The sequence below is a fragment of the Ascaphus truei genome, chromosome 21 (genome assembly GCF_040206685.1).
Source record: "Ascaphus truei isolate aAscTru1 chromosome 21, aAscTru1.hap1, whole genome shotgun sequence".
NCBI classification, from domain to species: Eukaryota; Metazoa; Chordata; class Amphibia; order Anura; family Ascaphidae; genus Ascaphus; species Ascaphus truei.
In genome coordinates, this window is record NC_134503.1 from 6,141,851 (window position 1) to 6,157,960 (window position 16,110).

A 16,110-nucleotide genomic window follows, 5' to 3' on the forward strand; every position below is an offset into this window, starting at 1 on the left:
GTGTGACTGAGTGGGTGTGTGTCAGTGTGTGTGTGTGTCAGTGTGTGGGTGGGTGACTGAGTGGGTGGGTGACTGAGTGGGTGGGTGACTGAGTGGGTGGGTGACTGAGTGGGTGGGTGACTGAGTGGGTGGGTGACTGAGTGGGTGACTGAGTGGGTGGGTGACTGAGTGGGTGGGTGACTGAGTGGGTGGGTGACTGAGTGGGTGGGTGACTGAGTGGGTGGGTGACTGAGTGGGTGGGTGACTGAGTGGGTGGGTGACTGAGTGGGTGGGTGACTGAGTGGGTGGGTGACTGAGTGGGTGGGTGACTGAGTGGGTGGGTGACTGAGTGGATGGGTGACTGAGTGGGTGGGTTGGTGACTGCATGGGTGAGTGGGTGGGTAACTGAGTGGGTGGGTCAGTGACTGGGTGGGTGGGACCGTGACTGGGTCGGTGAGTGAGTGGGTGACTGGGTGGGTGACTTTGAGTGAGTGGGTTGGTGACTGACTGGGTGGGACGGTGACTGGGTCGGTGAGTGGGTTGGTGACTGGCTGGGTGACTTTGACTGAGTGACTGTGACCGAGTGGGTGGGTGACTTACGTTTACCGGGTGGGTGGTGGCTCATGGCGGCAGACGGTTCCCCTCCTGGCCCTGATATCTCCGTGGCATCTGCCTGGGGCAGGAGGTGGGGTCGGGAAGTTGGCGGGGGGGCAAGAGTGGCAGGAGGGCCGCGCTTCCCCTCTGTTCCTCTTTGGAGTGAGGGGGGAGGAGGGTGGAGTTGGCGGCTGGTTTAGGAGGGCCGCGCCGCGCTTCCCCTCTGTTCCTCTTTGGGAGTGAGGGGGGAGGAGCCTGAAGTTGGCGGCTGGTTTAGGAGGGCCACGCTTCCCCTCCGTCCGGGAGCCGGTGCAGGGCGGTGAAGGCGAGTGTGATGGGGCGGATGGGGATGCTGCTGCTGCTAGCCGGGGCTCGGGTGAGCCAGCGGGGAGGTGAGCTGGGTGAAGAGGAGTGTGTGTGTGGTGTGTGTGTGGTGTGTGTGGTGTGTGTGTGTGTGGTGTGTGTGTGTGGTGTGTGTGTGGTGTGTGTGGTGTGTGTGGTGTGTGTGGTGTGTGTGTGTGGTGTGTGTGTGTACGCACGCCAAGGGGGAAGGTGAGCTGCGGGTGAGGAGAAGAACAGTGGCAGTTGGGTGACGTCATAGAGCCACCAATCTGATTGGCCAGAGGCTGAGGACCAATCAGATTCACCACATCTAGCACCAGACTCACAAATTTCAATTTTATGATAGATATAGATATATATATATAGATATATATATATTTGTGTGTAGAGGTATCAGTACCGTGTTAGCCGAGCTTCAATAATCAAAAAATAAATAGATGATACCGTTCTGTGGCTAACGAAATGCTTTTATTTGTGCGAGCTTTCGAGATACACTGATCTCTTCTTCCGGCGATGTTACAATGATTGAAGCAAGCAAAAGGTATACTTAAAAACAGTGTCTCTTGGAATGTTAATTGTAGTAATTGTAGTATACCCTTTGCTTGCTTCATTCATTGTAACATAGCCGGAAGAAGAGATAAAATAAAAGCACTTCGTTAGCCACAGAGCGGTATCGTCTATTTATTTTTTGATTATTGAAGCTCAGCTAACACAGCACTGATACCTCTACACACAAATTATATATATATAATGAACACCCCCACACCCATGACACCAGCAGCGTGCGGCTGGCCCACACTCCACCCTGAGCCACACTCCATCCCACAATGAGCAGCCACTTCCCCTTTTGTTTCAGCATTGGCCGTATTCCCACTAGACTTACCAGCCCTCAGGAGCAGGGCCCTCACTACCTTCTGTATCTGTGCTCGTCTGTCATTCTGTTTATGTAGTATACAGAATGCCCCCATTGTACCGAGCTCCGGAATATGTCGGCGCTTTACAAACAAACGATAATAAAAAGGTAGGGGTCAGCTGGGAGCACTGGTGCTATATCGCTCCACTTCCATACTTCCCACACTCTCCTGTCCCCAAGAGACCACCATCCTAGCAACAGGCAGAATGGCAAAAGGAGCGCAATGGTCTGTACGGAGTAGCAGACTGCTAGGAAAGTGTATTACCATGGCAATGACGCGAAGGTGGCCCAAGGCGCCCAACCAACACAGCAACCCTACCGTTTACAAGGCTCAGAGACCGACATGCCTCCACAAGGGCGGCAGTAGCACACCAACAGGATCACTGAAAGGGACAAGGGGCAGACACATTGACCGGCCTTTCAGATAGCAGGAAGAGGGATGAGAAGAGAGAGAGGAGAGAGAGAGAGAAGAGAGACGAGGGACGAGAGAGAGACGAGGGACGAGAGAGAGACAGAGGCGAGAGAGAAGAGAAGAGAGAGAGAGAAGAGAGAAGAGAGACACAGAGGCGAGAAGAGAAGAGAAGAGAAGAGAAGAGAGAGAGAGAGAGAGAGAGAGAGAGAGAGAGAGAGAGAGAGAGAGAGAGAGAGAGAGAGAGAGAGAGAGAGAGAGAGAGAGAGACGAGGGACGAGAGAGAGACAGAGGCGAGAGAGAAGAGAAGAGAAGAGAGAGAGAGAGAGAGAGAGAGAGAGAGAGAGAGAGAGAGAGAGAGAGAGAGAGAGAGAGAGAGAGAGAGAGAGAGAGAGAGGGGAGAGAAGAAGAGAGAGAGAAGAAGAGAAGGGGGAGAGAGAGAGGAACCACACTAAGGTGTGGTCACACTGCAGGGAAAAAACAGCAGGTACAATCTTCTGATAGCAGGCCCTTAGAGACCTGAAACGTTCTTTTGTTGCATGCTCTGAATAAATAGCACGAATGTTGCAAAGATGTATGGATTCTGAAGATTAATGTCATGTTATCGACAAACAGTGAGTGTCTTATAGTGCTGGCTCATCTCTCTTTATGTACCTGGAGACAGCAAGGCATATTAAAGATAAAACTGGTTCCTCGGGGGAAAAGACCAATTGAGTCATCTCTACTGAAGCAGGAATATCATGAAAACCTGACCTGTTGGAGGGAGGCTTGAGGACTGAAGTTGAGTACCCCTGCTCTACACATTATAGCAGGTTGAGTTCATGAGCTGGGGCCGGAACCTCTTTGGATAGAAGCGTTGTCATACCCATACTCATGGTGGGATCGGGCCTGAAGGGCCACAATGCCCGATACGTAGCCCCCCTTTTTCTTGGAGATTTGATGTTTAATAGCTGCTCTGGTTTAGGCCTGCGCAGCACAAACAAGGTACGGCCCTCTATAAGGCCGGCCCCCAGGTCAATGCGTGTGCGCACACAAAGCGCAACCACGCAATGGCCACGGTTCAGCCAATGAGGGCCAACCAGCTGTGTGACGTCATGGCCGCACCCTCGCCACGTCTCCCCATCACCAGTGGTCTGAAGCTCTTCAGATCGCTCGGGTGAAGGGCACAAGCGTCGCGTGACGCGCTCACTGTAGCCGTACCCGGTTATCAGCACTGACATTGATCAGGGCTTGAGCTCCCTTGATGTGTTTCATTGTCCCCTGTTTTTCTCTCTGCTTTTCCCTTGTTTGTTGGGTTCTCTCATGAGCGTGGGAATGGGGTACACTTGTTGGCGCTTTTTCACCCATTACTGAGGTTTGTGATTAAAATTGGGGACTTCTCCCCTTTCCTCTTGATCCCTGGTCATGTCTCCTGAATGGACCTCTGGAGGACGTGGGTAGCCACCAAAACAAACTGCCTATATAACGACACGCTGCTCAATCGTGACCCTATGGATGTGTCCAAATCTGCCATCTCTTATACAGATCAAAACGAGAATATGGCATTCCCTCAAAATGGAAAAGGCTCGCGAGCATCCTAAGGGACTCTTGTTCAACGTTTCAGAGGGTTTGGCAGCCCTATGAGAATCTTTATGCCCAGGGTCACCCCCCCTCTTAACCAGACCAATATTCTCCAATAGTGCCCACGGCCCCATATTGGGAAGCTCTGCAATCCTTATATAACCGCCACAAACATAACAACAAATCACTCGAAACTCTCAGGTGCGTTAGATTTGTAACCTACCCAAAGTATGCCGTCTTTAAGTATCGTGCGGGTATTCAACTAAAATGTATACATAAGACAAGTGTCCAAGACCCAAATTGTATACATATTTTTTCTGCATAATTGCTCGCCGGGAGCGTTACATCAACCCCCCCCCCCCCCTCCTTTGTTCTGTATCCCACCCCCTCTCCCCCCCCCCCCCCACAAAAAAAGGTTAAAGAAACTCAAAAAAATAAAATAATTGGAGGCTTCTCCTTGTGCGTCACTGACGTGAATTGCAGTTTTTTTGAGTGCAATGGGTGTATTGTATTTCTTTATTTATATAGCGCCATTAATGTACACAGCGCTTCACAGTAGTAATACACGTGGTAATCAAATAAATAACAGATAATATAAATAACTGATCATGGGAATAAGTGCTTCAGACATAAACGTAACATTAAGGAAGAGGAGTCCCTGCCCCGAGGAGCTTACAGTCTAATTGGTAGGTAGGGAGAACGTACAGAGACAGTAGGAGGGAGTTCTGGTAAGTGCGTCTGCGTTGTAATTAGTAGGTTTTTTTTTTCTATTGGGATGAAGGAAATAAAAATCAAGAATGACACAACGTACGTTAGACATCTAGGTGTAAGTGATAAACAAACGCGCATCTTTTTTTTAAAGCATACATTTTGTAAGCTTTAGCCTATATAAGGCTGCGCCTATAGCGCCGTCGATGGTGACGGGGACACGACGGGTGACGTCACCCGTCGCCACAGGCGAAAGTTATATTTTGCCGGGCGGCGGCGTCGCGGGTTTCCTGATATTTGATTGGTTCAAGAGCTGTCACGAGGCGACAGCCCTTGAAAAATAACATTTTGCCGGCTACCAGTTTTCGCAACGTCGCTCTGTCGCCCTTACTATAAGCGCACGCGGCGGTTGCAATGCATGTGTTTTCGGGCGCCGTCGTGTCGCCGTCACTATAAGCGCGGCCTAACCGCTCTCTGACATTCATTTACTTTGGTCTTAAGTGGGACAGCCACTTTATAAATGCTGCGGAGTGAGGGGGATCACATTGCTGGGTGTTTTCAGCTGTCCCGGCTGCTTTCTCATCTCCTTAGGCAGGGGGTGGGGGAGAGGCCCCCGCAGATACGCTCAGGCAAAGACAGCACCTGTTGGAGGCTTTGAACAAAAAAGGGAGAGAGTGTTCAGCCACAGATTTGCCAGGCATGCGACGGGGACCCCTCCCGTGGGGGGGCGGATTACCCCAAATTACAATCATGGAATGCCAGCGCATGTTATTAACCATTTCTTGCCGCTAGGACCACCAGCCCCCTTTTTTTGAAGCCGAGGGCTTATAGGGTCTTTAAAACAAATAAGTGCTTTCATATACTGCACTGATTTGTGAGCATGTTCTCACGCGCATTACTGGGAAATCCTTCAGTACATTTTCTAGTCTGGGTAAATCATTTGGTAAACATGTATGTTTTTAGGGATTACAATTGGCTTTCCAACACCAGCAGCACTTGTTCCTCAAAACATGGGTCTACAGTGAAGGCAGTTTGTATTATAAATGTACACACACACACACACACGCACACACGCACACGCACACACACACACACACGCACAGTTGGGCGTTGCAAGAACAGATTTGCAAAACATACATCTTCAATTATGAATCAGCCATTATAAGAAATGGCCAAACAATGTCTGAAGCTTACTCACAGCTTCTACAGAAGCTGTACTGCACCTATACCCAAATAATAGTAATATCACAAGAATAAAAAAAAAAACAATAAGTGCATATTGATGTTTTAGGGACAGTGACACGCGGCATTAGGGATGGCGCTGCTCTCTGCCGGCTGATGGCAGATCTGCCAATGTAAAAGGAATCCCGAAACTCTCCAGCCGGCAGAGAGCAGCGCCATCCCTAATAATAACTTTATTTCATATAGCGCTTTTCTCCCAACGGGACTCAAAGCGCGTCACGGTGACACTATAGCACGTGGCAAGCAGCATTGTAGATATCATTTTTACACACAGTCCCTGCACAGACACAGCTAGGTTTTTGGTGCCTGAGGCACAAGGGAGATAAAGTGACCTGCCCAAGGTCACAAGGAGCCGATTTGAACCAGGTTCCCCCGGCTTCAAACTCAGTGTCGTGGTTATTAGGGTCGGTGTCTTTACTCGCTCCTTCATGTTATTTGGGGGCTTCCAAGAAATCATTTCACATCAATATTTGTGAATGCCGACAATAAATAGGGTGAATTAAAGGAGAGAGAAGGAAGAGGCAATGGGTTCACCCGCGATATCGACATTAGCACCCATAATCCCTTTCCTACCCCCATCTCTGATGTTCGGCGAAAGGCTGAAGTGATAGATAGATGTTTAAAAATAAATGCTATTTTAAAATAGCCACAGATATTTAGCGCTACAAATATAATTATCGCGATAAACCTCATCACATCGTCATCGGGAGTAATTTGGGGTTATTGCCCAATCTTAACTGCAACTTTTAAACGGGTATTCAATTAGGCAACAAAAAGGATCAAGAACGTATTAGTAAGCCAAGCCCTTTCACCGGGTGTGTTGGACGGATGCTACAAAACATGGATCGGTAGGTGGGGATCCATGAGATGCACCCCAAATACCATCATAATAAAAGGGGACCCCTGGCGAGTGCGGGGGAAATATCCACGGCTGCTAGTTGTGTTGTTCAAACCTCCTTACTCCAAAAAAAACCCCATTTCCACCCTTCTTCTAATCACGCCTTTGGCATTTCCTCCTTGGTTTCCAGCCATACGCGTGTTACAGCCTTGAAGCGCTCTAGAAATCAAACCAGAGAGGAAGAGGGCAAAACGCCTTCAAAACCAAAAGCCTCTTTAAGCAAAAAATGTTTTTGCATGGGCTCTGATGAGGGACGTCACACGTATTATTCTACCTACAAAACGTATTCATCTGCTCCAAAAAATGGCAAGCTACCTCATTTTATGAGCAGCCTACTCCTTAAAGCAGGGGCGCTCAACTCCACCCTCCTACGCCCCCCCCCCCCCCCCTTCGGCTTTCAGGATATCCCTGCTTCAGTACAGGCGGCTCAATCAAAAATGGAGCCTGATTGAGCAACCGGTGCTGAAGCAGGGACTAATTGAGCCACCTGCCAACACAGGGATATCCTAAAAACCTGACCTGTTGGTGGGGGGGATTAGAGGGGGGGCTTGAGGGCTGGAGTTGAACGCCCTTCCCCCCCCCTCCCGACTTAAAAGTACAAGTATGTTTGTAGTAATTTCTGTTTCTCCGACGTGCATAACATGCGTATCCTGTAATGCACACACTGCCTTCATCAGGGGCCGGCGCATAGTTACAAAGATCCCACAAAGCTGCCGTTTGCAAAAGCCTTGCAAGAAATAATTGCACGTCAATATTTTTCCAAAACAAAAACTAACCGGTGGATTTGAGTGACGACAATGAAAAAGGGCAGAGGGGTAACATCAGTGCCTTGGGTGAACCCACCTTAAATGCCAGGGTTAGCTCCTTGTGACCTTGGGCAGGTCAGTTCATGACCCGGAGCGCCAGGCATCAAAAATGAGATTGTACGCTACATGGGATAGGATACGTGTGTCGGAACGAAATGTATGCACACAATGCAGCGCTGTAGGAGAACAAAGATTATTATAGCCAAGTCCCCTTATACAAAAGATACCGTGGAAAAGAATTGGCAAGTGTCCCTGATGGTTTAACCTTTTCAGTGCTGTTACAAAGTGCGGGGAGACGGTATCAGGTGAGGAGAATCAGACTTGTGCAGCCAACACAGACAAACAATTTCTTCAAAGAGCCGGCCTCCTCTAGGCCAGAGATACAAAGTAGCGCTCAACTCACACGTTCATGATGCAATTCTCCATTTAATGTGACAGCCAAGAACAGAGGAAACACAACGTTTCAGCTCCCACACGGACCTCTCATCAGGTGGATCAGGTGACGCTAGGTCCCATGTGGGACCTGAAACGTTGTGTTTACACTGTTCCTGGCTGTCACATTAAACGGAGAATTGCATTATGAGCGTGTGAGTAAAGCTTTGCTTTGTATCTCTGTCCTAGGGGAGACCTGCACTTTGAGGAATTTGTTTAACCTTTTCAGTACCAGACATATTGCTGTACACTGCACAGCTTTCAATCAGTTAGTCCGCTAATACGACGACAAGTTATTGTAATATTAGTATATTATGGCACTGAGAACATGGATATCACCAAACTCCCATAAAAACGGGTACGGGTTACCCTTTACATGCCAGAGGGGCCTCTTTTGCAATGCGTTACTGGCCCCTCTGGAAGCAAAGGGGTTAATACAGCTTGCAGGATCTTGCAAATGTACTAGGTAGTCTGTCTGGGAGGGATCAGATTAGAGTCTGCCCCTTATCTCATAGGGACCAACTGTAGCCAGATGCATCTTGGTGTTTACAATACTGGCCCTTCCATGGAGCCTGTCATCCCAGTGAGGTGCCAACATTTGGCTGCCAGACATTACTCTGTAAGTGGGTGCATGCCTGCTACGGACATGCACTGACTGGCAATCACAGCGAGATCCTCTGCAGGCTAAACTGAGAAACGCTGTGCACGCTGCATAATAACGACCACCACCCGTCGCACAATATAACTACGATTCACACGAAGCATCTGCATGTCCGCAAATATCATGCCGCACAAAAATGATCAGGCCCAGGACCACTTAATCCCTCTTTAGGGCCAGCTAACCACCATGCCACGTTTTACAGGTGAAATGTAGGCGATTACCAACATGAATTTTTTTTTTTTTTTTTTTTTTTTTTTTAGAAACGGTTGATGTTTTTATGGTAACACTTAGGCTGCGCTTATAGTACCGGTGACGCCGGTCGCTGGAAAAATCAAATTGAGATGACTTCCAGCGATCAAGCCGTTGCGTCGCGCTTACTATAAGCGCACGCAACGTCGGCAAAGCATTTGTTGTGACGCGACGTCGCGTCGCTGTCGTCAGCACTATAAGCGCAGCCTAATACGATCTTCACCTAATATTTTTGGTGATGAGGCTGTCTTACAGGTCGTAGGCTGCGGCCGGGGTGAGTGAGAACGCGCAGGCGCTCGACTCATTCTGCTCAGAGGATTTGTGTCCTGCTAGTTGCGTGTGTAGGGGGGAGTGTCGGGGTGGGGGGGGGGGGGGCGCAGCCATGACAATGACATCACTCATTGGGCGAACCGCTCACGTGACGCGCCAGCAACAAATTTACTTGTCTCTGCAAGCAACTGAGCGCCGCACACTCACGGGCACACTCACGGGCACACTCACGGGCACACTCACGCTGGACAAACACATTGTAGCAATGTGTTTGATCGCACAGAGCGCGCGGCTGAGAATCTACAGGTAAACGTTTAATTATCTTTTCTTTCTCAACATTGAAGGAGAGTGAATTTGTCAGAGGAAGATGAATACGTTGATAAATTGTTTAAATCCCAATCCCCGCCCATTTTAGGAATTCCCCCACCCCCCCAGCAGAATCAGAACCATAGGGGCCACCAGACTTGGACAGCGCTTTACTATGCTCCGGGCCACCCCAGGACCCTGATATTTACCTTTTTATGTGCCAGCAAAATGAAAGATGGCTGCCGGGGTCGTCCAATAGGAAGCTACAATGTCATACTCGGATGACATTCCGGATTCCTATTGGCCCGTGGGAGTAAGACTTGGGTGGCAGCCATATTGATTTTCAAAAAAGGGACCAGAAACCCTGGGACATAAAATATATATAAGAAAAGCCCGGCTATTAAAGATGAGCCTTTTATAGAACACATGATTTCTCAAACTTTTTCACAAGGGGCTGTTGAGGCACCATAGCAGTGCATCAACGGTCTGATACAATGCTTTCACGGCAGCCAGGGATTCTGGGTAATGACATGCAATTGGAGGAGTGTTTTTGACACTTTTTTTTTACTCCCCATAACTTGTTTGTATACCTGGTATGCTGCCATGACCACAATGCAAAACCAGTAACCATCCTCACACTAATGAGACCCAAATATCGAAACAACTGTCCGTGAGCAGGTCTGCTGGCTCTGCACTGCTCTGAGCCAGGCATTGCTGTGAAAGCTGTGAAACGCGGCAGGCATACGCGTAAAGGGATCCATGTTAAAAACAGATAAGCAGCAAAACTGTCACACTGCGTGCTCATTTACATGTCATTACCCAGAACCCCCGGCTGCAGTGGAAGCGCAGTGTACGGCGTGATTGTGGGGACCTGTCTGAGATGTGAATGAGCTCAGAATTATTATACCACAAACACCCCCTTGGGTTTAATCTGCACGCAACCCCATACTCATATTTTTTTTTTTATCAATCTCTGTCTCTTCAGTGCTGCAAAAAACAGCTGGTTGCAAAATACACAACATGCAACACATCTTTAGGGACCAACTTGTGTCCCTGTGAAGAGTAGGGGGTCTTCAAATCGTTTTCCAAGGGGGCCTGATCGGAAAGGAACTTGGGTGTATTGTCACTCATTTGGCCAAAAGCGTTTTGTCATTTTTGATACCTTGAAAGACTGACAAAAAGTTCTATTTCAACATTTTGCAAGCATTTATAAACAGCTGTTCCGTAAACATTGCCATCGCCCTTGCTTACAAGTGAGTGTTGGTGTACAAGTGGTATGAAATTAGCAGCAAGTCCAAGCGGCCCATCAAGGCGTTCTGCTGGCCAAATGCACCGGTTGAAGGGCCCTGGTGTAGAAGGTCTGGGCATTGTACTGAGGAGACCGTCTGTCCTATAACACTACCAGAGGAGGAGTGAAATGCGTTTACAAAACAAAAAACATCCCTACAACGTCACAGGTCAAGCTGATCAGAGACCTCCTCACTCATTACATCAAAAGCACATGTGTGCTTGTTAATGTGGGCTCCTGACAGTTATGGCAGATATGGGGAGCTGCCTGTGTTGAGTGATATTATGAAGGGCAGTTCCAACCACAGACACCTGGCATTTTGTAATGAGCTCAATGCAGTATAAATATAAAGTTGATCTATATACCTATATACCTATATTTAAGGTATAAAAACCACAGACAATGCGACGGTAACTGATAACCTGGAGGTGTTCCACTTTACATGAAGAATATCACATAATGAACTGAGTAGGCTTTAATGACAAGGGTAGAGTCCTGACAAAATGCATCTAAAAACAGTGAGCTAACAAGTGAATCATTCCTAAGTACCTATTGTTTGTTTGTTCCCCTGACACATGCCATTATACTAGTTCCTGCACACTTTATGTACTTTATATACAAATGCATCAATTTGCAAAGCCATTGCAGACTTCTTTAGGCTGACCAGGCAGAACGTATCCCATTCCTTACAGGCTCTCCACATAGCTTTGTCCCTAAGGCCAGTCTACCTGCCTAAAAAGACATCAGAAACACACCACTCATCATCACACTGCTGTTTTAAAGTGGCAATTCAAGCTGGCTATTGCCTCTTCTCTCTTCCCCCCACCACCATTTTTTTTAACATTGGATTAAAGCAGGGGTCTCCGGAGCTGGACTCCAATCCGCTCCTGGGACCACCTGCTTCCGGAGATACTTAACTCTGTAGTAAGTGTCGGTAGCCGCTCCGCTCATCGAGCAGGGTTCATATAATGGCCGCTTTTCAAAGTTCCCGCGCCCTGTAGGCCAATAGGAAACTGTGACATCATCCTATTGGCCCACGTAACACGGGAAAGTTAAAACATGTAGGTTGACACGGGGACACGGGCATCTCTCCCCCCCCCTTTCAAAAGGTAAGTATCTCCGAAAGCAGGGGGTCCCGAAGCTGAAATGAATGGGTTTCAGCTCTGGAGACCCCTGCTTCAATCCTGTGTAAAAATTAAAACAAAAAAAAAAATATACAGAGGGCTTAGATTGCTCTTTAAGGCTATGCTTACAGGCATACCCCACATTAGCGTACGCAATGGGACCGAAGCATGTATGTAAAGTGAAAATGTACTTAAAGTGAAGCACTCCCTTTTCCCATTTATCGATGCAAGTACTGTACTGTCAAATACGTGCATAACTGATGTAAATAACGCATGTGTAACAGGCTCTATAGTCTCCCCGCTTGCGCACAGCTTCGGTACAGGTAGGGAGCCGGTATTGCTGTTCAGGACGTGACGACAGGCGCATGCGTGAGCTGGCGTTTGCCTATTGGGCGATATGTACTAACTCGCGAGTGTACTTAAAGTGAGTGTCCTTAAAGCGGGGTATGCCTGTATAGTGCCGGCGACGGCGATGCTTATAGTGCCGGCGACGGGGACGCGACGGTCAGGCGACGGTCGCTGGAAAATCAAATAGAGATGACTTCCAGCGATCGCGACCAATCCGTCGCGCCGCGCTTACTATAAGTGCACGCGACGGCGGCAATGCATTTGTTTTGCCGCGACGTCGCGTCGCTATAAGCGCAGCCTAAGGTACTAATCCCGCCCTCCACCCCAGAAGCTTATATGAATTTAAATCATATAATGTTGGTATCCTGCCCCTGAACATGTCCTGCTTGTATTTTTATATCATGGTTTTCCTAATCTCTAGCTTCTAGTGTTACCATGGTCCTGTGCCCCCATTTTAACCTCCCGGGCAACTTAATGATTCAGGCACAGATCTCCTGAACGCATCATCAGATTTTAGAAATAAAAAAAACGCAGCTCGGGAAGAGGGTAGGAACAGATTTCTTAAAGAAAAGCGAAAAATAAAACGGCGAGCGAGGCGCGCTGCTGTCCTGTACCCACTGAGAACAGATGGGTGAAGAAATTCATTTCCAGGAGTGTGTGTTTAGGGTCACATAATGTGTAGTGTTTGGAAAACGCAACCTTTTCACTGCTAGCGGGGCCTGTAGCGCCTTGTAGAGATCATTTAAGATAACCCCAGTTTCCTACTGCACTGCTTTATGCCACTCGTAGGTGGCAAATACCCACAATATATATATATATATATATATATATATATACACCCATCCCCAGACCCCCCCTCTATCTCCAGCTACCCTAATCTCTGCCTTCCAGTGCCAGGCTTCTCCCCGAATCCTAATGCTAGCAGTGTCAGCCCCCCCCCCCCTGCCCCAGCTATCTTAATGTCACCTATCCTGGCACCCCCTACTGTAATGCCCCCACTCCCTTGATGCCAGCCCAACCCAGTGTCCCCTCTCCTTTAATGTGACCCCGCTCCCTTAATGTTACCCCCCCCATTGCCCCGCTTCCTTAATGTCACCCCTGCTTCCTTAATGTCACCCCCCCATTGCCCAGCTCCCTTAATGTCACCCCTCCATTGCCCCACTCCCTTAATGTCACCCCCCCCCCCCCCATGTCGGTCACTTCAGTGTCCCCGCTACCTTAATGTCACCTCTCTCCCCCATTGCCCCAGCTGCAGGAACGTCACCCCACCCTCCCCGCGGCCTCTAATGCCCTGTCACCCCAATGCCCCAGCTCCCTCCTTCCTCCCCCCCAGTGCCCAGCTCCCCCCCCCCCCCCCAGTGCCCAGCTCCCCCCTAGTGCCCAGCTCCCCCCTTCCTCCCCCCCAGTACCCAGCTCCCCCCTTCCTCCCCCCACAAACAGAAATCCGGCCCCGGAGGCGGTGCAGGGAGCGGCCCGAGCGAGAAATGCAGCCCGGGGGGAGAGGGGCGGCTCCCGGCACACAGCTACCGCCACCCCGAGGCCGCATCCCGGGCCTATCCCCGGCACTCCCCCCCGGGCCCGCACCCTTCCTTCCCGGGCCCCGGTGTACCCCCCCTAGCCCCCCCGTGTCTCACCTGCTTTCTCGATTTTCCCGGACATGTCCGGTGGTCAGACCGCTCCCCGGCTCCGCTCTCCGGTGCTGTGTGTCCGGGGAGGCCCCGGTCCTGCCCCCACTCAGGCCCCAGTCCTGCCCCCCTCAGCTCCCGGTTCTTCCCCCTCAGCTCCCGGTTCTTCCCCCAGCTCTCCCCCCTCTCCTTTCCCAGCTCCCGGTTCTTCCCCCCTCTCCTCTCCCAGCTCCCGGTTCTTCCCCCCTGCTCTCCCCCCTCTCCTCTCCCAGCTCCCGGTTCTTCCCCCCTGCTCTCCCCCCTCTCCTCTCCAAGCTCCCGGTTCTTCCCCCCTGCTCTCCCCCCTCTCGTAGCTCCCGGTTCTTCCTCCCTGCTCTCCCCCCTCTCCTAGCTCCCGGTTCTCTCTCCTCTCCTAGCTCCCGGTTCTCCCCCCTCAGCTCCCGGTTCTCCTCATCCTCCCCCCTCCTCAGCTCCCGGTTCCACCCTCTCTTCTCTCAGCTCCCGGTTCTCCCCCCTCCTTTCTCAGCTCCCGGTTCTCCCCCCTCCTTTCTCAGCTCCCGGTTCTCCTCCCCCCTCCTCTCTCAGCTCCCGGTTCCACCCTCTCTTCCCTCACCTCCCGGTTCCCCTCTCTCAGCTCCCGGTTCCCCCCCTCTCCGGTTCCCCGGCTTTATCCCAGCAGCATCTCCCGGCCATGTAGCCGGAGTCAGTGTGTGTCCCTCCCTCCCTCTCCGTGTGATGAGATCCCGGTGCTGCTGCTCTGAGCTCGGGGAGACCGGGAGCGCCCCCCAGCGGGAACCGGAGAACAACCCCAAATCCCTCCGTCCCCTCTCCGGGGGTCCCTGTGGGTGGCACCGGGGAGCTGGTCCTACGTGGGGTTCGGGATTTGTAAAAACAATAACAAATCCCCCAAAAATCTGCTGGGGGAAAAAAAATCCCATTTTTTCCCTTAGAAATTTGGGCACATTTTGCAAAAAAAAATAAATTATTTTTCCAAAACCAGCAACTGGACTAATTACAAAAAAAATGCACGCACACCAAAAATACAGTGAAATAATAAAAAAATGATATATATATATATATAAGCATGAGCTTTTCTCCCATTTGAAAGTTCGTTCCGTAGTTCGACTGGAACTTTTGCCATTGAACCCGTAAACATGTCCCTTTCTTAATTTTAACGACAGGTAGTCCTCGTTATCCAACGTTTCACTTTACAACGAATGGCATATCCAACGCTTTACAACGCCACCCTACGGGCCGTTATCCGACGCCTGAATGTGTTATCCGACGCTCACCGCCGCTGATTAACATGGGACTCGCTTTACAACGGTTTCACTATCCAACGCTAATCCCAGAACAGATTCCGGTGGATGCCTGTATAACTTTAGTATTGTGTATATATTTGTGTACATACACATTAGATAAACACACAGTAAGAGTGGTGAGGGAGACTGATTAGTAGCTGAAAAATATATTTATCTGCGACCTCCCTGAATAGAATTCCCTGGTCCCGATGGAAATCGGTGAGAATGTGAGAAATCTCCAGCATTTCCACCCAAATCTCCCTCAGAGAAGCTTTCAAAGGCTGCCCAGGTGTCATACTTGCGAAATATAATGTATAGCCCATCTCACTTAATGTAACTATGTATATGTCATCATAACTCTGTGCCCAGGACATACTGGAAAACAGGAGGTAACGCTCAATGTATTACTTCCTGGTAACACGTTTTATAAATAACTAAAATAGGTTAAAGTGAAATGCAGATAAATGATTAACCCATTGTGCGTCAGTGGGTAAGTCAAATTGTGCATCGGAATTAAACAGCTGGAGTTGGGAAGTGGGCTCCTTTATCCTTTTGGCTGTCTGAGGGTCCAACAACACATTCCTGTGACTTTTCTTGGCTTGGCTCTCCGGCAGCGTAGGGGTTAAAACGTGTTTACAAAATAGCTGCAATGATTCCCCTGCTTGGCCTGCCTTCTTTTTATTACCTGCCATTGCAAAATGTGATGCCCAGTGCACTGGTGCCACCTGCTGTCTGTCCCGGGCAGAGCTGGCTGCAGTGACGTCAACTTCCTATTCTAGGGGGAAATGTTTCCAGACACTGAGTCAGGACAATGTGCTCCAACAGGTCCCATACAGAAAGAGAGGCCTATCGTGTGCAGCACCATGGAGGGGTCAGGTAAAGCAGAGCAGGGGTGGTCAACCCCAGTCCTCAAGGGCCACCAACAGGTCAGGTTTTCAGGATATCCCTGCTTCAGCACAAGTGGCTCAATCGGTCCTGTGCTGAAGCAGGGACTGATTGAGCTACCTGTTCTTTAGAATGGATATCCTGAAAACCTGACCTGGTGGTGGCCCTTG

The 16,110-nt window shown here is 49.7% G+C and overlaps 1 protein-coding gene across 1 annotated transcript in view; it reads right to left on the reverse strand.

The window, feature by feature from the left end:
• Positions 1 to 13,915, reverse strand: part of RAPGEF1 (Rap guanine nucleotide exchange factor 1) — a 91,324-nt gene extending 77,409 nt beyond the window's left edge. Inside the window, 1 exon segment of the mRNA XM_075578722.1 lies at positions 13,764 to 13,915. Within this exon segment, the coding sequence (XP_075434837.1) occupies positions 13,764 to 13,788 (25 nt within the window). The 5' untranslated portion in view covers positions 13,789 to 13,915.
• Between the last annotated feature and the right edge of the window lie 2,195 nt (positions 13,916 to 16,110).